We start from the raw sequence: 22,080 nt of genomic DNA on the forward strand, positions 1-22,080 counted from the left end.
ACTTGCCACTGACATGAGACTTGAACATCTGCTCAGCAGTGGCACAAACGCACAAACAAGACTCCACGATTGCAGGAAATAAACGTAAAGCAGGGAATACACACACACACACAATGACCGGCAAGCTGGGGAGAGGAAGTGGGGAAGGGCACGTATGAAACAGAGCTCTGCACGTGATTGTCATGTGTTGTGACACTCGACGACAAGGAAAATCAGCGTAATGGTCGCGAAAATACATACCCTCAACGCGCACTTGGACGGAAATACAGAAAGAAGAGACAGTCATGAAACTGCTGATAACATCTGTCATCTTCACCATCCCCATGATGAACACCATTATATAAAATATCAAATGACTGGCCAGTGACACATCCTACGGTAGTTTGGTCTTTTTCTGACAAACGTAACATATATTGTTAGTTGTTTTTTCTTTCGTGTTTGAACAACCAAATTACTGTTGATCTATATCTTTCGAAAACTCACGTGCTTCAAGAAACAAAACAAACCACACAAACACACACAGACACACACATACAAAGATATATATATATATATTACATTATATTGAAGCAGAACAGGGGAATCATTAGATTGTGCTTGCGTATGTTTCAGAATGTGCATAATAAATTATGTCTGGATATGTATTTCAGATTCTGTATGTTTGGTTATGTATTTCATTCTCCAAGCATCATACCATGGACAGATTTCCAGCCAGTACATGAATTTGGTCTTCGTTTGTGTGTGAGTGCGTGCGTGCGTGTGTGTGTGTGTGTGTGTGTGTGTGTGTGTGTGTGTAGTCTCATTTTCGTGTGTGTATGTAACATAGATGTAATATTTTATGTTAACAAAAGCGTTTTTGTAAAGCACCTAGAGCAAATTTCTGGATAGTGTGCTATATAAGTATCCATTATTATTATTATCATTATTATTATTATTCGTTTGGGCACAGAGAGAGAGAGAGAGAGAGAGAGAGAGAGAGAGAGAGAGAGAGAGAGAGAGAGAGAGTATTCACAATAAAACATTTTACTCGTAAGGTTTCTGCTGAACAGAAATGGAAATGAAAAGAAAGATAAGCGTTTCATTGGCATATATTGACAAATATACACCTGATTAATACCCTGATCACACTACCCCCACAAAACAATCAAAGATCGAGGTCACAATCAACCCCCCACCCCACCCCCACCCCCCTCCCAATTTGCCGTTAAAGGGGTTCTTCACCTCTGAAAGTGTAGTCATTACCAGAGAGCGTACTTCGTGCAGCTCAGAGCGGTCAGCGGTTACTCATATGACACGACACCACAAATCCGACTGCGTGTCCTTGCATAATGATGTAAACCTCAAGCGACACTCTGACAGACATCAAACAGACACAGAGCACACCATGGATAGACAGAAGGTCAGATGGGACATACGTTGTTAGTGACGATTGGTACAATGAGGACCATTCTCACATGACAACCATTTTCAGGATACACGCTTTTGCAAACAACAAGCGATGCCGAACAGGCCGGCTGACAGACAGACAGACAGACCACAGACAGACAGACAGACAGACAAACCCAGAAAACACGGCCTGTCAGGGCATCAAACAGTGGCACACCTGAGGAGTGGGCACGGTAACGGCGAGGACGGTGCTCAGGTGACACTGGCTTTTTCCCGCCACCCAGGCCTCGCCCCCAGCCCCCGGGCCGTCCGCTCTGTCCCCGGCCTCATTAGCATATGGTTTGCATGATGGACATTGATTCTGCCGGCCTCCACCAATACGGGGTCTCGGCGTGGGCCAGGCAGTGCTATTTAACGGGGTGATGGTGCCACACTTGGGTCCTCTGTTGTCTGGCATCCACCTGGTTCTGCTGCTTGCTTCTTGGCTCGGTCTGCCTGCTAGTCTGTCTTCTGTCCACTGGCCTCAAGTGGTGAGTCACTTCTCAACTGTGGTGTACAGGGGACAGCGAGAGAGAGAGAGAGAGAGAGAGAGAGAGAGAGAGGGGGAGAGAGAGAGGGAGAGAGAGAGGGAGAGAGAGGGGGGAGTTATGATTATGCTCAGGTCTACTGATTTATCTATTTATTCATTCATTTCCGTCTGTATTTCTGCATTGGCTTCATTCCTCCTTTCCTTTCTTTCTTTCTTAATGTTTCTATTCTTTCTTTCTTGATTAATCATCCCTCTCTTTCTTTCTTTCTTAATGTTTCTATTCTTTCTTTCTTGATTAATCATCCCTCTCTTTCTTTCTTTCTTTCTTAATGTTTCTATTCTTTCTTGATTAATCATCCCTCTCTTTCTTTCTTTCTATTCTTTCTTGATTAATCATCCCTCTCTTTCTTTCTTTCTTAATGTTTCTATTCTTTCTTGATTAATCATCCCTCTCTTTCTTTCTTAATGTTTCTATTCTTTCTTTCTTGATTAATCATCCCTCTCTTTCTTTCTTTCTTAATGTTTCTATTCTTTCTTGATTAATCATCCCTCTCTTTCTTTCTTTCTATTCTTTCTTGATTAATCATCCCTCTCTTTCTTTCTTTCGTAATGTTTCTATTCTTTCTTGATTAATCATCCCTCTCTTTCTTTCTTTCTTGATTAATCATCCCTCTCTTTCTTTCTTTCTTTCTTTCTTAATGTTTCTATTCTTTCTTTCTTGATTAATCATCCGTCTCTTTCTTTCTTTCTTAATGTTTCTATTCTTTCTTTCTTGATTAATCATCCTTTTCTTTCTTTCTTAATGTTTCTATTCTTTTTCTTGATTAATCATCCCTCTCTTTCTTTCTTTCTGTCTTTCTTTCTTTCTTAATGTTTCTATTCTTTCTTGATTAATCATCCCTTTCTTTCTTTCTTTCTTAATGTTTCTATTCTTTCTTTCTTGACTAATCATCCCTCTCTTTCTTTCTTTCTTAATGTTTCTATTCTTTCTTTCTTGATTAATCATTTCTTTCTTTCTTAATGTTTCTATTCTTTCTTTCTTGATTAATCATCCTTCTCTTTCTTTCTTTCTTAATGTTTCTATTCTTTCTTTCTTGATTAATCATCCCTCTCTTTCTTTCTTTTTTAATGTTTCTATTCTTTCTTTCTTGACCAATCATCCTTCTCTTTCTTTCTTAGTGTTTCTATTCTCTCTTTTTTCTAAAAGTTTCTATTTTTCCTTTCTTGATTAATCACCCCGTTCTTTCTGTCTTTTTGTCATTCCATTCTTCATTTTCTTCCCTTGTCTCTGTTTCTTCCCTCTTGAAGGAAGACCTAGGTTTGTATTTTTTTCTGTGTTTTTACCTATATCACGCTGTTTCTCTCTGTCTCTCTCTGTCAGAATGATTGTCTGTCAATCTGTCAGTCCGTCTGTTTGTCTCTCTGTCTCTGTCTGTGTCTGTCTGTCTCTCTCTCTCGGGAAAGTACTTTCGGTTTTGTTTCAACATTTGTTCCCGATGTATTAATTTTTCTAATCAAAATGTTTTGTTATGCAGAAACATGTGTTGACGCATTCACCCGTAATTATCACATGGACCTCATGGCCAAAACCCATTAAAGTGTCAGTGTCAAGTCTGTCTCTGTCTCTCTCTCTCTGTCTCTCGCTCTCTTCCCCCCTCCTTCCCACCCCCCTCTCTCTGTATTCATATCTGTCTCCTGACACTCTCTTCCCACCTGATCCCTTACCATCATCATCCACCGCCTTCTGTCTCCCTGTCTCCTCAGCTCCTCTCTCTCACTGATCATCAGAAGTGCATGCTTATATTACTATATTCTGTTGTGCTTTTGAATTACTTTTAAAGATTCCTTTTTCTATTTGTTTTTGATTTATATATTCTGGGTTGTCTTTGTTTTTCTAAACACATGATTTACAGTCTTTTCGAGTTGATATTTATTTTAAACAAACATACTTTTTGTCAGAATTGTTCTTTTGAAATGATGATATGGTTTGTTTCTCAATCTCTTGAGTTAGGATTATGACCTCTTCAAGTTGATGGTTTTCTTCGTTCTTTCATTCTTCCTTTCTTTTTATTTTATTCTTCTATTGTCTTTGTCTTTTTCCTCCTCCTCCTCCTTTATCATTTTCTTCTTCTTCTTCTTTTTTGCACTTCGTTTGAATTTTGTTTTGTTAACGATTTTAACAAAATGATCATCATTTTGTTCATGTGAGGGCATGGTGAGAAGAAGCGTACAGATTCTCCTTTTGCCTTTAAAAGACGATTGGAGTTTGAGTTCTTTAGTCATTGTGTGTCAAGCCAGACCGCTAAACTGTATTGCATATTATGGTCGCAACGCACTTCTTTGGAGATGTTTGGACAGAGCCAGTTACTGTTGTGTGTCGTTTCCTTTTGGACTCTATTTTGTGTGGTTCTTTTTCAGAAAATGAAAATAATCATTGCTTTGTTCTTTGAGAGACGGAGACAAAACTCTTCAAATGGTTGATACTGTTCCATGATACACACCGCCGATATGTGGAGAGTGAAACACAAAACGGAACTACATGGAAAATGAAATGCAAAATTAAACAAAACTTCAGAAGAATAGTCCCCCTAACATGCAGACAAAATAAACATACCAACCAACCAACTGACCAACCCCTCCCCCTAAAAAAACAAAACAAAACAAAGTGCAAAAAAAGCAGCCATTTGTAATGCAAAGGCTATTGTGACTATAGTATTGTTTATTCTTCCTGATGTCGTAGTTCAGCTGTCATGACATTCCCTTTCAGTGGCCCGTTCCGATCATCCATGTGACTTCAGAGCAGAAAACAAACACTTGAGAGCTGTGCAGAAATGGAACTCTTGACAAGTCCGTGACACAACACTAGCACACTGCTCTCATTCACAGGGAAAGAAAAGCAAGGCCATGCTGCATGCAAGAACATCGTTGATAAATGAAACATTACATCATATCATATCGTATGATCATCGCATAATATATATATATATATATATATATATATATATATATATATATATAATAATAATATGATATAATGCAATATAATATAGTATTGATGACATGGGGAGAGTGTCCACACGGGAATGGCGCAGACCAATCTGGTGATGAGGTACGGTAACAGGACAGTGGGAGTGCCTCGTGCTCACAAACCATCTGTGATGAGGCCCGCGGAGCGACGCGTTCAGTGGGCGAGTCAGGGTGGTGGAGCGGGGAGTGGGGTGGGGGGCATGTAACACACACCCCATTTCACGATGCAACACACACCCATCACTGGATGGGCCGTGAAGGAAGACGGCCAGCCTGATCATGCTGACAGTGTGGGGAACAATACCGACACCCGTGTGACATTCTGTACGATCTGTTTACCTCTCTGACACCCACCCCCTCCCCTCCCTATTCCCCCACTATCCCCCCTTCCCTCCTTCTTCCCATACTAATTGGTATTCTTCGGCCAACCGTGTCCCTCATGTACCCTGGCTCAAATTCTTTTCTTTTTTCCGACTTGCACACCTTGATTATATCGCCCATACATGTTTGCGTCACGGTACGCAAACTTGTATCGCTCCTACCACTTTACATAATATTATGGGGTATTATTGGCTAGGTTCTTTCTCTCATAGTGCTTTATGAATGTTCACTAATCTGCCCCTCATAAAAGTTTGCATGCCTTTGCTAAACTATGTCTCTCATAAAAATCTGTGCACCTTAGCTAAATTATGTTTGCATACCGATTAGCATGTGGTGGAGCCGTCGTAGTAATTGATTTCTTTGGCTGAAGTTTATCCGTTATTCCACTTTGTGTTCCTTGGTTGAATTATATCGCTTGCACCATGTTTCGGCTAAAAGCTATCCCCATACTGGTTTGTTGTCTTCTTCTTCTCCTTCTCCATCTTCCCCTTCTTTCATGAGCTCTGACTCCCACGTTCACTCGAAAACACGAGTGGGCGTTTACGTGTATGACCACTTTTACACCGCCATGTAGGCAGTCGTACCCCGTTTTCCGGAGGGAGGGGGTCGCATTCTGGGTATGTCCTTGTGTCCACAACCAGCGTTAACCCACCAAACACTGACATGGATTACAGGATCTTTAACGTGTGTATTTGTTCTTCTGCATGCGGATACACACGAAGGAGGTTCAGGCACAAGCATGTCTGTACATCTGTTGACCTGGGAGATCGGGAAAAAACCCCAATCAATTACGAACCTGGGTCTCTCAGATTTAAAGTCCATTGCTTTAACCAGTAGAGGGCCTATAAGACGTCAGCTGACATCCTACAAAAAGTATTGCCATAGTGCCTATAAGACGTCCACTGACGTCCTGCATATGTTCTGATTTTTCCTTCATTGGAGTTTAGTTCAGTTCACATAAACAGACTCTGAACAGTTAGTTTGATGTGTCTGGATTATAAAAATGCCATTTAAATGAACTTATATCAGGTAGACCTCTTTCTACTTGATAATAATTTGCTAACTGACCACGTGATACACGCGTGGAAAAGGGAGTTGCATCATGTGCAAACAAATGCATTTTAACTGTGTCCAGTAAAGTAATAGTCACAGTCAGCAGATTTACACAATTCTGAACGCTCTGCTTGTGATTATGGACAGCTTTCGCGATGGAGAAGGATCTCTCTTGTCTGATGATTGGTTTGAAAACAAAGGTGATTGACAACGACAGTTATGAAACTGACAGCCCATTTTATGGTAATTCAGTCCGCCCATCCAATCAGAGCGTTTTTGAACAACTGACTATGACTGACAGAATTAGTGCAGCCAGTGCTAGAAGCAGGGAAGAAGAGGGAGAGGAGTGATGTAAGACGATAGGTCGAATACCAGCCAGAGGTCATCAAAGGGGGCGTGGCTTTTGGGAAGCGTGTCCTCACATTTCAAAGCAGACAGAAGGCAATCGACAACCGCCAATGCCCCACGATTTTCACGAAACGCAATGCTGCACCTGCACTGGCCGTGAAACACGTGCTTTTTGTTTTTAAAGCTTTGTTTTCACTGAAGTTGGGGGATGGCTTGTTCGAAGAGGTGGCAAGCCAGATGAACAGCAGCCCACGTGCGACTTGAAGGAATGAACGTCATCAAAGAACTTCACCCTCTCACTTGCAAACGCTCTTTGTTGTCAAAAAGCTTGCCAGTTCAGTTTCTGGGACTGTGATTGATTGACCATTTACTTGACTTTACTCACTCACTTTTGTCATTATTGGGACAGTGATTTACATCTCTGCAAGAGCTGTGATTTGTTTTTATAAGCTTATAGCCTGTTTTAATTTCTTCTACAGGTATAATCTAACAATGGGCTTTCTATTTCTAGCTGTATTTTGTTTCTTTTCTTTATGGATATCATTATGTAGAGGTGGAGACAGACCTTTTTGTTGCACAAAAATTATTTTATCTTGACATGCCTAAACAGTTACCTACAATCAACCCAATTGGGGGAAACAAAATGCCAAGAAACAGAATCTACACTCATTTTCCTTTACAAAAAACGTTTACTTTCTTTCTGTATCGCCCATAATTTTTGTGCTAGAATTTTTTGTGATTTATTACCCCCGAATCCTCAAAATTCCCTGGCAAGGGGGGAACACTTTTTAAAAAAAACAAAATTCTCTGGCACTGAACTGGTTTTAAACACCCGGGTAATGTGCCCGTATCTAGTTTGCTAAAAAGCCAGGTAATTTTATATCTCAGCTGGAATACCTCGGCTAATTCATAATTATTCACCATGAGGTTTGACACCCTGCGTGGCATTCAGTGTCCCGCACACAATTCAGTTTCTGTGAGCTGTCAAAGTGAATGTCTTCTCCATTAAGTGAGATAACCAACCTCAATGTATGTCTTCTCCATTAAGTGAGATAACCAACAATGTATGTCTTCTCCATTAAGTGAGATAACCAACAATGTATGTCTTCTTCATTAAGTGAGATAACCAACCTCAATGTATGTCTTCTCCATTAAGTGAGATAACCAACCTCAATGTATGTCTTCTCCATTAAGTGAGATAACCAACCTCAATGTATGTCTTCTCCATTAAGTGAGATAACCAACCTCAATGTATGTCTTCTCCATTAAGTGAGATAACCAACAATGTATGTCTTTTCCATTAAGTGAGATAACCAACAATGCATGTCTTCTCCATTAAGTGAGATAACCAACAATGTATGTCTTCTCCATTAAGTGAGATAACCAACCTCAATGTATGTCTTCTTCATTAAGTGAGATAACCAACCTCAATGTATGTCTTCTTCATTAAGTGAGATAACCAACAATGTATGTCTTCTTAATTAAGTGAGATAACCAACCTCAATGTATGTCTTCTCCATTAAGTGAGATAACCAACCTCAATGTATGTCTTCTTCATTAAGTGAGATAACCAACAATGTATGTCTTCTTCATTAAGTGAGATAACCAACCTCAATGTATGTCTTCTCCATTAAGTGAGATAACCAACAATGTATGTCTTCTTCATTAAGTGAGATAACCAACCTCAATGTATGTCTTCTCCATTAAGTGAGATAACCAACAATGTATGTCTTCTCCATTAAGTGAGATAACCAACAATGTATGTCTTCTCCATTAAGTGAGATAACCAACCTCAATGTATGTCTTCTCCATTAAGTGAGATAACCAACCTCAATGTATGTCTTCTTAATTGAGATAACCAACCTCAATGTATGTCTTCTTAATTAAGTGAGATAACCAACCTCAATGTATGTCTTCTTAATTAAGTGAGATAACCAACCTCAATGTATGTCTTCTCCATTAAGTGAGATAACCAACCTCAATGTATGCCTTCTCCATTAAGTGAGATAACCAACCTCAATGTATGTCTTCTTAATTGAGATAACCAACCTCAATGTATGTCTTCTTAATTAAGTGAGATAACCAACCTCAATGTATGTCTTCTTAATTAAGTGAGATAACCAACCTCAATGTATGTCTTCTCCATTAAGTGAGATAACCAACCTCAATGTATGCCTTCTCCATTAAGTGAGATAACCAACCTCAATGTGCTGCCAGCACTGATGCGTACACACCTGGCGGAATGACTGGTGGTGGGACAGGGAGAGCTGGTGTGACGGTGTCATCAGTGTCATCACTTTCCTTTTTCACACCCTCATCTTGTGCCATGATGTGACGAATGTCTTGCATACTTAGAGCGCATTGGGTCACGCTGCTGGTCAGGTATTTGCTTAGCAGATGTGGTGTAGCGTACATGGATTTGTCCGAATGCAGTGACGCCGCCTCGAGCAACTGAACTGAACTTCCATACATTTTCTCTGAAAGCCTCAACGAACAAGGAAAGCCCCTGTAAGCTCTCACTTTGAGAGAAATCGTGGGACTGCGAGAAATCGTACGTGGTCGGTCCCCTCCCACGTTTTCTCTCAATTGCAAGAGCTTACAGGCCCAAGATTTATCACAATGTGTGAGAAATCGTGGGAAGTCCTCCTTGTTTTCATAAAAAAATATTTCCTTCATCATCGGAGTTGGTTTCTTGTCTTTTCCCATGCAAATCTTAGAGAAAAATGAGAGAGAGAGAAAGAAAAGAGAGAAAGGGGGGCGACGACAATGACGATAATGATAATGACAGTGGCGTTAGTGAAGACATGAATGGTAATGACATTGAAACACATCTGTTATTGTATTTCACATAAGACAGATCACTGCAATGCATCGACCTCAAATTCAATATCGGAATCAATAGCAAACAATGAAATTCAGGCAATGTGTATAGCTGAAACATAAATATATAAAATGATATGATATGACATAATAATCATAATAATAATAATGGATACTTATATAGCATACTATCCAGAAATCTGCTCTAGGCGCTTTACAAAAACGCTTTTGTTAACATAAAACATTACATCAATGTTACATACACACACCAAAATGTGACCACACACACACACACACACACACACACACACACATGTGTATCTAACAGCTACCCTAACACATGTGCACACACTGGCAGGCACAAACTTACATAAACACACGCACACACAATACACATTCATACACATGCATGTAGTTATGTACACATACATATGTATACACACATAGTCAAGCACAGCTAACGCAAAGGAAGTGGACCTGCCACAATTGAACTTATTGCTGAGGGAAAAGGTGAGTTTTGAGACGAGATTAAAAAGATGCGAGGGAATCAGAATGACGGAGGTTATCAGGGAGCTTGTTCCACGTCATTGATAATATAGTATAGTATAATGTAATATAACTTAACTCGAATCTTTCCTGAGTGTTCGGAATAACACCAAAATGATTCAACTTTCTACAAAAATGTGACAGCAAAACAGGTGTTTCACAATGCCTTACCCTCACGTAGGGAGCGTGAAAACTGGACTACACAGTTTTGATGTTTGATATGATGCACCTTTTCTGTCACATTAATTTAGAATGTTCTTCACTTCATTCTTGCTCATATCTTCATGTTTGTGCCAGCATCCTCTCGCATGCAATATTGCACTGAAAATAGATTCTCGGTTTCATAGAAGAACTTAGAACATGAAACTAGTTTTAAAGGAGAGTGAAAGAAGACCAAATCAACCAGCCAAGTAAACACACATAGGGAAACACACACACACACACACACACACACACCCACACCCCCATTCACTCACTCACTCACTCACTGACATACACATACATTCACTCTTCTTCTTTTTTTTAACCAGCACTGTGCCATCATCACCTTCACCGTCCATTGATGATGTCTTCGCTAACGCCACCATCATTATCCTGGTCGTCCTTGTCGTTTCCCCCATTTCTCGTTTTTTTTGCGTTTCTCTTTTTTATGATTAGATTTGCATTGGCGAAAGACAAGAAACTAACTCCGATGACAAAGAAAGTGTTTTTGATAAAATAAAGGGGACTTCCCACGATTTCTCACACACTGTGCACCCCCCAACCTCCACAATGTCTCTCAAAGTGAGATAAATCGTGGGATTGCGAGAAATCGTTGGCTTACAGGAAGTCCTCCTTGTTTTTATTAAAGATGTTTCCTTCACCCTCTTGCATTCACGCGTTTCCCAGTAAAAACTTCCTACAGTTTGGCTATTGGCCAGAGTGAATGCAAGAGGGTTCATCATTGGAGTTGGTTTCTTGTCTTTTCCCAAAAAGAAAAATGAGAGAGAGAAAGAAAAAAGAAAGAAAAGAGAAGAAGGGGGGCGACGACAATGACGATCATGATAATGACAGTGGCGTTAGTGAAGACATGAACAATAATGACACTGAAACACAACTATGTAAGATGTTTCACTGCAATGCATCAACCTCATATTCAACATCGGAATCAATAGCAAACAACGAAATTCAGGCAATGTGTATAACACACACAGAAATATGGTATGATATAATATGATATGATATACGATACGATATGATATAAAGTAAGAAATATAATATGATATGACTTGAACCAACTATTTTCTGGATTTTCGGAAAAACACCAAAATGACTCAACTTTCTACATAAATGTGATAGCAAAAAAGGTATCTCACAATGCTTTACCCTCATGTAGGGAGCGTGAAAACTGGACCAAATAGTTTTGATGTTTGATGTGATGCAACCTTTTCTGTCACACACACACACACACACACACACACACACACACACACATATATATATATATATATATATATATATATATATATATATATATATATATATAATGTTCTTCATTTCATGCTAGCTCTTTTTTTTGTCAGCATCCTTTCGTATGCAAGACTGCACCGAAAATAGATCCTCAGTTTCATAGAAGACACTTAGAACATGAACATATTTTTAAAAAAATAGAGTGAAAGAAGACCAAATCAACCAGACAAGTAAACACACATAAGGAAACACACACACACACACACACACACACACACACACACACACATTCACTCATTCACTCACTCACTTGCACACACATACATTCACACTTTTTTAAAACCAGTACTTTGCCATCACGTCACCGTCTATTGTTGATGTCTTCGCTAACGCCACTGTCATTATCATGATCGTCGTTGTCGTATCCCCCATTTCTCGTTTCTTTTTCTCTCTCTCATTTTTTTCTTAATTTTATTTGCATTGGGAAAAGACAAGAAACCAATTCCGATGACAAAAGAATTATTTTTGATGAAAATAAAGGGCGCCCTCCACGATTTCTCGCAATTGAGAGAAAACGTAGGAGGGGAACAACCACGATTTCTCGCTATCCCACAATTTCTCTCGAAGTGAGAAAATCGTGGGATTGCGAGAAATCGTGGGCTTACAGCCCCATTTCAGTGTCAGTGCCGACGTTTTGTATGCCAGGACGACAAGTTCGCTGGGCATAGCTCAGCCCCACTACTTGCTGTTGTGTGCAGGAATGGTAACCCCAATACTTCCCCACAGGTTCCATGAACTGCAGAATACACACCGATGAAGTTCCACAAGGACGCAGTGGAAGAACAGGCCGTGCCTGACATCTCAGTTGGAGTTGTGGTTTCTCTATGATCCCCCCCCCCCTCCCCGTGTGCTCCTCCTCTCTTTCCCATCAACTGCAGCAAGCTTTGTTCCACCGTCTTCCTGTGGACCACATCTGTCTCCCTGCGATGTTCTGTCTGTTCTTTGAGCAGGTCTCCCCGCTAACGTACAGCCCCCCTTTCTCCGCTACGTCTAATAAATTATGTGTTCACCTGGTATTTCATCTGTGACAAGCACCATGCATACAGACAATGGCGTATGTTTTACTGGGGTAAAATGGATAAGCTGAAAGCCTTTTTGGGCCATGTTCTCATAAAGAAAGATTCAACATGTACATCTAAAACATGATAATTCCGCAGAAAACAGAGATAATATGAAAGTACATACACACAAACGCACGCACACACACACACACACACACACACACACACACACACACACACACACACTGCAAATGGTGCAGGAGGCAACGGTTACAACAACCCTACAAGTACTTTGCACAGAGAGAGAGAGAGAGAGAGAGAGAGAGAGAGAGAGAGAGAGAGAGAGAGAAGCGAAACGAAACGAAACGAAACGAAAAGAAGGTTTACTTCAAGTGGTTAAAGAAATGAACACAATATGGCTTTTTTACACCCGTTTCTCTGGGGGGAGGGGGGGGGGGGGGAAGAGAAAAAAAAGTGAAAGCCAAACAACAACGAGAGCAAAATGTACGAAGTCACGTAAAATGCACAGAACATAATTATATATGATGTATAAATGTACAATACAATAAAACCATGAATACACTGGTCCAGTGGCGAATGAGAAGCACGAATGATAGAGAGAATATAAGTAGGTGAATGCAAGAGACAGGAAGACGGACAGACAGACACAGAGATCATCAGACGGGTAGGGGTGAGGCAAAACATATTTATAATAATCGATAAGATTTAGGGGTGATTAAGTTTGGAAAACATTTCTTTTTTCTCTGAACGTTTTAAGTTATTTGCTGTATTCATTTACTGTGGGAAATCTGCCATGGTTCAAGTTGCCAAAAGAAAATCTCCCAACCTGATGGCATCATCTGTGTTTGTTGTTGTCCATGGTTGTTAATGGTTTTGTTGTCCATTGTTGTCCATGGTTGTTAATGGTTTTGTTGTCCATTGTTGTCCATGGTTGTTAATGGTTTTGTTGTCCATTGTTGTCCATGGTTGTTCAATGCTGCTTCTCGCACGGTTAGTTTTGAATGGTGCGTATTTTTTGTAAAGGTTGAGAAAATTGTGACACCGAACTTCAGAAGTCTCATCAGAGTAAGCAAATTAATAAAGGAGAGATATAAGAGAGTTCATCAGAACAATAAAGAACGAGTGTTTAATTTTTGAGGAACTTTTGTATTTAATGATTTATGGCATTTAAAAAAAGGTACTTTCAAGACCATTTGATACAAACGGGAATGTGATAGCTACAACTAAAATTTAGGGATCATATTTCGGTTGCTGTCCTAGTAGAGGCTGAATAGATGCCATCCATGACTGTCTTTGAGGTGCGTGTGATTCTTGTTGGTTTGTCAATTAACTGATTACGATAACATGATTCGTATCGAGAGAGAGAGAGAGAGAGAGAGAGAGAGAGTCTCAGCAGAATTCGCTATCAGGTTCAGAAGCAGAAATACCGGCACTGCACTGCAGGATCGACTCTTCCTGAGAATGAATGGTTGGAGACTTTGACTTGACTACGCCTGACTGACGTCACTTTCGTGTGCTGGAGGTGAGAGTGCAACGACTGAAAAACCACCCTCTACATCACTTCATGGATGAACATTAATTTCTAGGTACAGCTAGTGTTACCCTCACTTTGTACCAGTCACGAAGAAACCGTCCATGAAAAACAACAAACAACCAAAGAAACAACAACAACAACAACAAACCAGATCATTCACGTGTAGACTTCAGAAACGAACGATTCCAGCTATCCTTGTCATTGTCTGTCTTCAGAAAACACCACCTGTCACCATGGAAACCGGACGTGTGCTGACCCGGATGCTGGTTGTGATGGCGTGTTGTCTGGTGACGTCAGTGGCCAACAGAGCGTCATCGTCGCTGCAGGAGGAGGACAGCCCTGGGTCATTCTACTCCCAGGACGTGGACATGGAGAGGGGGGCCAGCCAGGAAGGTAGGGGTCTGGAGTGATGATGATCATAATCATATGGATACTTATACAGCGTCTCTTCTCGGTCGCAGACCAAGCTGAAAGCACTTTACAAACATGAGGTCATTTGCACAACAGGCTGCCAACGTGGGAAGAGCAGATTGAGGGCTGCCATTTGGGCGCTCATCATTCGTTTCCTGTGTCATTCAATCAGGTTTCAGTTACGCACACATACTCATACATATATGCAACATTTTACGTGTATGACCGTTTGTTTATCTACCCCGCCATGTATGCATTCATACTCCGTTTTCGGGGGTGTGCATGCTGGGTATGGATCTTCTGTGTGCGTGTACACACGAAGGGGGTTGAGGCACTAACAGGTCTGCACGTATGTTGACCGAGGAAATCCAATGGCTTTCTGTATTTTTAGTGGTTGTTTTTTTATGTCATTCTGCCTTGATGTATGATAACCTGTAATAGTCAGTCGTGTTCGACTATGACCACCAGAACAGAGGCACCTGGTACCCCGACTATCTGGACTAGAATGTGATCATGGGTGGACAGTGTCTTGCCCCAGTTACATCCCATGTTTAGCCCACGCTTTCTCGCAATGTATAGAAAGAAAACAGCTGAAAAGAAAGGAAAAGAAGAGAGAGAAGAAGGGACGACAATCGCTAAGATTTTGATAATGACGGTGACGTCAATAAAGACGTCAACGAAGATGACACGGGGTCGTTTTAAATAGTTATGGGTGCGTGTTTATGTCACATATCTATGTATATATCTAACTATCTATATCTAACAATCTATCTATCTATCTATCTATCTATACATACAATATATATATATATATATATATATATATATATATATATGTGTGTGTGTGTGTGTGTGTGTGTGTGTGTGTGTGTCCTTTGGTTTGCTTGTTTTCTTCCCCTTTGTTAAAACCGTCATATTATGAGGTTTTCCTCTGAAATGAAGAAGCGAAGCTAATTTGGAGGAACACATGAACAACCGTGAACTAAAAACATTTTAACAGATAAGTTTGAATCACAACAGAAAAACAAAACTTAATTTGGTCCCTAGGCGAGGGTGTGCATTGTAAAACTCTTTTTTCTATCACATTTATACGGAAAGTCGTTTCATTTCGATGTTATTTTCAACATCTTTTAGGAAAAAGTTGGGATTAAGTCTTGGTATACATTTTTGTTCCAGTTATACACATAGCCATGATTTTAATGATTACTGTAATTTCGTATGTCAAATTTGAGATTTTATTTTGTGCAATGCAATAATCCGTCTCTTGGCAAATGCATCAAATTGGGCGTCAGTCTCAGTGCCATCACTGTCGATGTCGTCGCTAACGCCATAATCATCGTCTTGATCGTCGTTGTCGACGTTAGCCTTTGTCTGTCTTTTTTTCTTCTAAGTTTTCTCTAAGATTTGTGTTATGAAAAGACAAGAAACCAACCCAGATGACAAAGGAAATGTTTAAATTAAAAAAAGAAAAGAAAAAAAGGTGACTTCCCACTGTTTCTCACACACTGCAAGAAAGCGTGGCAAAGGAACGACCGCGATTTACGATAAAGTGTTGGACTGCCGGAAAACGTGGGCTCTTGGCCAAGAGACAGTCAGCTTTATTATGGTCCCCAAAGGCCAGTTTGCCCCAAACACTGCAGCACTAAAAGCCGTTGCAATTCTCCTCTCCCAGTTTAAGAGTCATAGTCCTTCACAAAAGACTGTAAAATGATTTACCCATTGTATATCGGTGATAATGTAATCAGCTAATATCCTAAATACAGGGGCTTCTTTTAACAGGTAGTTTCCAGCATTGAAGAAGCGACATTATCATCAGTGATCTTGTAACCCATTTTCTATGGTTTTGAACTCAGGTTTGAGGGTTGTGCTTAAATTCGATACGGATTCATTCGCTGCACAAATTTGTAGCGATATTGTCAGGTAAAAACAACAACAAAAAACAAACCCCAAACAAACAAATAAACAAAAAAACAACAACAACAAAACCCACAACAAAAAAAAACAACTACAAAAAACACCACCAACATCAAAAAACCCCAAACAACAACAACAAAAATCCTGCCCGCAATGACAGTTCGTTCAGTCTGTGCAACTCCGAGAGCCACTCTTTGCGCAATGTGGCCCCATAATCTTACAAACGTGGACCAAAAACATGGCGGCTTGAGTCAACAATTGATGGCCCGTATTCAAGATATGGGTCAATTCTCATCGTTTGCAAGCCAGACTTGATGAGAAGGGTGTATCACGAGCCACGTATCATTTCTCATGTGCATACTTTACAAAACACGTGTACAGTTTTCGTTTCAATACGGAAGATAGGGAAGTACCCAATGGCAGTGCAAACAACTTCCTTGTCCCCCCCCCCGCCCCCCACGCCCCCACCCCTAAGCGCCTCTTCTCTCCCGCAACAATTTGGTCACGACATGCAGGGTCCGTAATGCGTTTGGAAATGTTTTCAACGTAATTTTTTTCTATTACTATATAATGCAACTGGAAACATTTATGTTGATTATGATTATCAATGTGATGATAATGATACCACCACCACCACACTACTTCTTCTTCTACTACTACTATTACTTCAACTACTACTTATTGAACTAATTGTTGTTGTTGTTGTTCTTCTTCTCATTAAGGCGATTATGATGATAATCACACACTTACATATAACCTACACCCGCGCGCGCACATACACGCATAAAACGGGCATGCGCACACATATCACCCTACCATTTTATTTCTATATTCTATTATCATTATTATTATTGTTGTTGTAATTATTATCATTAATTTATTTTGTATTTTGTTTCTATGCAGTGGTAGTAGTAAATAATCAAATTGATAAAAACAAATTGCTGCCTTGTCCGGGCTGTTAAGTGCTGAAATGCCGCATTGAGCACCATTCTCATACACACGTCAAGTGGGTGACACTCAGCTGTCTGCCCAGTCTTCCTGTTGATGGTACAACAACATCAACAACAACTACTACTACCGCCACCACTACTGCTACTAATGGAGATAGACGTTCGCATCTCCTAGACGGGGAGCACGCGACGTTTGCAATGCAAAAAGTTAGACCTACATGTGTACACACGTGCATTCAAGTATCCACTAATGAAAACAACAGGAAGAACGAAGGCAATGCAGGTATGTACAAATAATGAGTAGTAAAGTATGACAAACTGAAAAGTGCCACTAAAAAAAAAAAAATCTTTTTTGCCCAAAGCATACAACGTAGAAACATACACATGCACAGACACACACAGACACACACACACGCACATACACAGACACACACAGACACACACACACACGCGCGAGAACGCGCGCGCGCGCGCGCGCAGACATACACGGCACACCACTTGATGAAAAATAGAAAAGCACACACAAAAACTGACGCACACTAACACACACCCACGCATGCTCGCACGCGCGCACTCACGCAACACAAATACAACTCTCTCTCACACACACGCGCGCGCGCGCGTGCGCACGCGCACACCAAAAAACATCAAAAACAAACACATAAAAAAAAATACACGCACACCACAAAAAAAATCAACAAACTAAAACACACACACACACACACACACACACACACACACACACACACCAACACGCAAACCACAAAAAACGTCAACAGACTAACACACACACACACACACACACACACACACACACACACACACACACACACACACACACACATCTCCAGCTGAGCGAACAAGTCAAGAACCAGAAACTGGACGAGAAACTGCACAGATTGTTGTCTGTCCTCCGCAGTCCCTCAAACAAAGAGCCCCGCCTTTGTTCTCCCACAGGCCAGAGCACAGCGTGTGCCCTTTACTGCCCGACCCCTTTGTCACCGGACCACTCTTCCGAGTCGCCGATCCTCACGTGCTCCGAACCGTGGGGCCAAGGTCGTCCGAGTTCTGGGTGGTGCAGTCAGCAACAGGAAGGAATAAAAGCTATCTTCCGCTTTCGGGGGGCCGGCTCCAACAATGTGTGTGGGGCTGGCCCTATTGGTGCTGCATTGTTTCCATTGTTTTCCAGAATGAAGGTCGTGCCGGTGATTTCTTTTCGTCAACAGCCGTACTAGGCTGCGTTCTTCCTCCCTCACCTCCTTCCTCCCATGTCCACCCCCACACCTGATCTCTCACACATATACACACAACCCTTCCGCCTCCCCCCCCCCAGCCCCCGCCCCCCTCCAAAGAACACAAAAGAACCAGTGACCGTATGTTTAAAAATATCATTGATAGCATACTAAAAGACATAAAAGAGTTGACTGTACAGCTGCTTTTGATAATCTCTGCATCGGTAGTAGCTCTGAAGATTGTTGGAACTGATAACAATGAATCAACATTCCTGTCAAAAGTCAGTCTATTGTCTAAGATAGTCCCTAAATATCTATATTCATTGACTACACTGTTTGACCATCTATAACAAATTAGCTACAGGCAAGGGGTCTTTCCGAAAATCAAATGAAGTTTCTTTCTTTTTTTTAACGTTCAGATCCAGATAGTTTTCCTCACACCAAGAACAGAACTTTTTGATTACGCTTAAGTAAATAGCATCAGAGTTGGACAGATCTTCAATCTCTGAGAGGTCAGAATATTTCATGACAGGAGTTTCCTCTGTGCCTCTGCAGTCATTCGTGTACAGTTTAACAGGACATGGGACAGCACCTTGGGGTACGCCAGTAGAAGAAGAGTTTTGAGACGAGTGGACAGAATGAAAACGGACGGACTGGGATCTGTTGAGAAGAAAGCTAACTGTCCATAGAATAAGCTTAGGGTCAACATCCAAGCCCAGGAGATCTTCTTCCTGTCTGAAACTGCTGCTCTACTTTTGATTTGAATTCCCTCTGTCCCCTGCATGGCTCCCCCTCTAAACCTCTTCTGAACCAGTTTTCTTTTCTTCTTGTTCCCTGACTGAAACGCTGCCTTTTCTCGTCTAAAATGGTTTTGAGATACTTCGAGATCAATGGTTTGTTGTTTGGGAAAAGTTTAATTGTTTTTGTTGGAATTATCACGTAGAGAGACTGAAATTGGAGGTAACAATATCAGTTGCTTCATGAACAGTCTCACGTGGGTCAGTCAACACACTCCAGTCAGTCAATCAAAATATCCTCTCAATTCATTCGCACACTCTGGCGTCCATACTTCCACACTCTTTTTCTCAACTGGCTCTTTGTCTTTGGTCTGTATGCTGGGATTAAATGAACGACATCATGATCAGATTCACCCACTGGTGCAAGGGGAACAAATTTGTATGCATTAAGATTGTTCATCACCGTCGACGTTTTCTCACACATTGCGAGAAAGAAGAACGACCATGCTTTTTCGCAATCCCACACTTTCTCGTAAAATGAGAAAGCCATGGATTTTGTGAAAACGCGTGGGGTAACAAGCGCAAACACGTGAAGATGGTCTTCAACACATTACAATAAGTTGACAACCATACAAACACGTGAAGATGGTCTTCAACACATTACAATCAGTTGACAACCATACAAACACGTGAAGATGGTCTTCAATACATTTCAATCAGTTGACAACCATACAAACACGTGAAGATGGTCTTCAACACATTACAATCAGTTGACAACCATACAAACACGTGAAGATGGTCTTCAACACATTACAATCAGCTGACAACCATACAAACACGTGAAGATGGTCTTCAACACATTTCAGTCAGTTGTCAACCATACAAACACGTGAAGATGGTCTTCAACACATTTCAATCAGCTGACAACCATACAAACACGTGAAGATGGTCTTCAACACATTTCAGTCAGCTGACAACCATACAAACACGTGAAGATGGTCTTCAACACATTTCAGTCAGCTGACAACCATGGAAACACGTGAAGATGGTCTTCAACACATTTCAGTCAGTTGTCAACCATAGAAACACGTGAAGATGGTCTTCAACACATTTCAGTCAGTTGACAACCATACAAAGCGGATGGATGTACTAACAAAACGAAAAAGAGAAGAACCTCCCACCATAGACGACCACTTTGGAGACTGCTTTGTCAGATTTCACGATCTTCAGTTCTACAGTAAGAAGAACACAACCGTCCCGACATGAAGAAAGAAACGTATGGTCTGTGGTGTGATCCTAGACGATCATCTACATACTCACACACTTTGGAGGGAGGGGGTTGGGGAGGGGGGGGGAGCTCCCACCGCCCCCTCCCGTCTCTCATTTTCACGATCTATACTCATGGTGGGTGTGTTTTGTTTGCAGACATCAGCAAGTTGCTGCTCAAACATCTTCGTTTTCGTCAGCTGCCGGAATCTGGCCTTCCCGTGACGTCATCTGAATTCGTCCCAAGCGCCGGACAGAGTAAAGGTGAGTCCTGTCCTTACAGTGGTTTGGGCGTGGTGAGTCCTGTCCTTACAGTGGTGAGGGCGTGGTGAGTCCTGTCCTTACAGTGGTGAGGGCGTGGTGAGTCCTGTCCTTACAGTGGCGAGGGCGTGGTGAGTCCTGTCCTTACAGTGGTGAGGGCGTGGTGAGTCCTGTCCTTACAGTGGCGAGGGCGTGGTGAGTCCTGTCCTTACAGTGGTGAGGGCGTGGTCCTTACAGTGGCGAGGGCGTGGTGAGTCCTGTCCTGACAGTGGTGAGTCCTGTCCAGTCCTGACAGTGGTGAGTCCTGTCCTTACAGTGGTGAGGACATGGTGAGTCCTGTCCTTCCAGTTCAGTGTGGAGGTGTGGTGTCAGTGTGGTGGTGTGGTGTCAGTGTGGTGGTGTGGTGTCAGTGTGGTGGTGTGGTGATGTGGTGTCAGTGTGGTGGTGTGGTATCAGTGTGGTGTAAGTGTGGTATCAGTGTAGTAATGTGTCAGTGTGGTGGTGTGGTGTCAGTGTGGTGGTGTGGTGTGAGTGTGGTAATGTGGTGTCAGTGTGGTGGTGTGGTGTCAGTGTGGTGGTGTGGTATCAGTGTGTTGTCAGTGTGGTGGTGTGGTGTCAGTGTGTTGTCAGTGTGGTGGTGTGGTGTCAGTGCGGTGGTGTGGTGTCAGTCAGTGTGGTGTCAGTATGGTGGTGTGGTGTCAGTGTGGTGGTGTGGTGTCAGTCAGTGTGGTGTCAGTGTGGTGGTGTGTTGTCAGTGTGGTGGTGTGGTGTCAATCAGTGTGGTGTCAGTATGGTGGTGTGTTGTCAGTGTGGTAGTGTGGTGTCAGTGTGTTGTCAGTGTGGTGATGTGGTGTCAGTGTGGTGTCAGTGTGGTGGTGTGGTGTCAGTCAGTGTGGTGGTGTGGTGTCAGTCAGTGTGGTGTCAGTCAGTGTGGTGGTGTGGTGTCAGTCAGTGTGGTGTCAGTATGGTGGTATGTTGTCAGTGTGGTAGTGTGGTGTCAGTGTGTTGTCAGTGTGGTGATGTAGTGTCAATGTGGTGGTGTGGTGTCAGTGTGGTGTCAGTGAGTGTGGTGTCAGTGTGGTGGTGTGGTGTCAGTCAGTGTGGTGTCAGTGTGGTGGTGTGGTGTCAGTCAGTGTGGTGTCAGTGTGGTGATG

At 41.7% G+C, this 22,080-nt stretch overlaps 1 protein-coding gene across 1 annotated transcript in view; it reads left to right on the top strand.

Moving 5' to 3' along the window:
• Positions 1–1,822: 1,822 nt before the first annotated feature.
• The window catches only part of LOC143289487 (uncharacterized), a 22,180-nt gene continuing 1,922 nt past the window's right edge, over positions 1,823–22,080 (top strand). The window contains exons 1-3 of the mRNA XM_076598471.1: positions 1,823–1,916; positions 14,371–14,548; positions 20,825–20,929. Of these exons, the coding sequence (XP_076454586.1) occupies positions 14,389–14,548; positions 20,825–20,929 (265 nt within the window). The 5' untranslated portion in view covers positions 1,823–1,916; positions 14,371–14,388. The remainder of the gene's footprint in view (positions 1,917–14,370; positions 14,549–20,824; positions 20,930–22,080) is intronic.

The sequence above is a fragment of the Babylonia areolata genome, chromosome 14 (genome assembly GCF_041734735.1).
Source record: "Babylonia areolata isolate BAREFJ2019XMU chromosome 14, ASM4173473v1, whole genome shotgun sequence".
NCBI classification, from domain to species: Eukaryota; Metazoa; Mollusca; class Gastropoda; order Neogastropoda; family Buccinidae; genus Babylonia; species Babylonia areolata.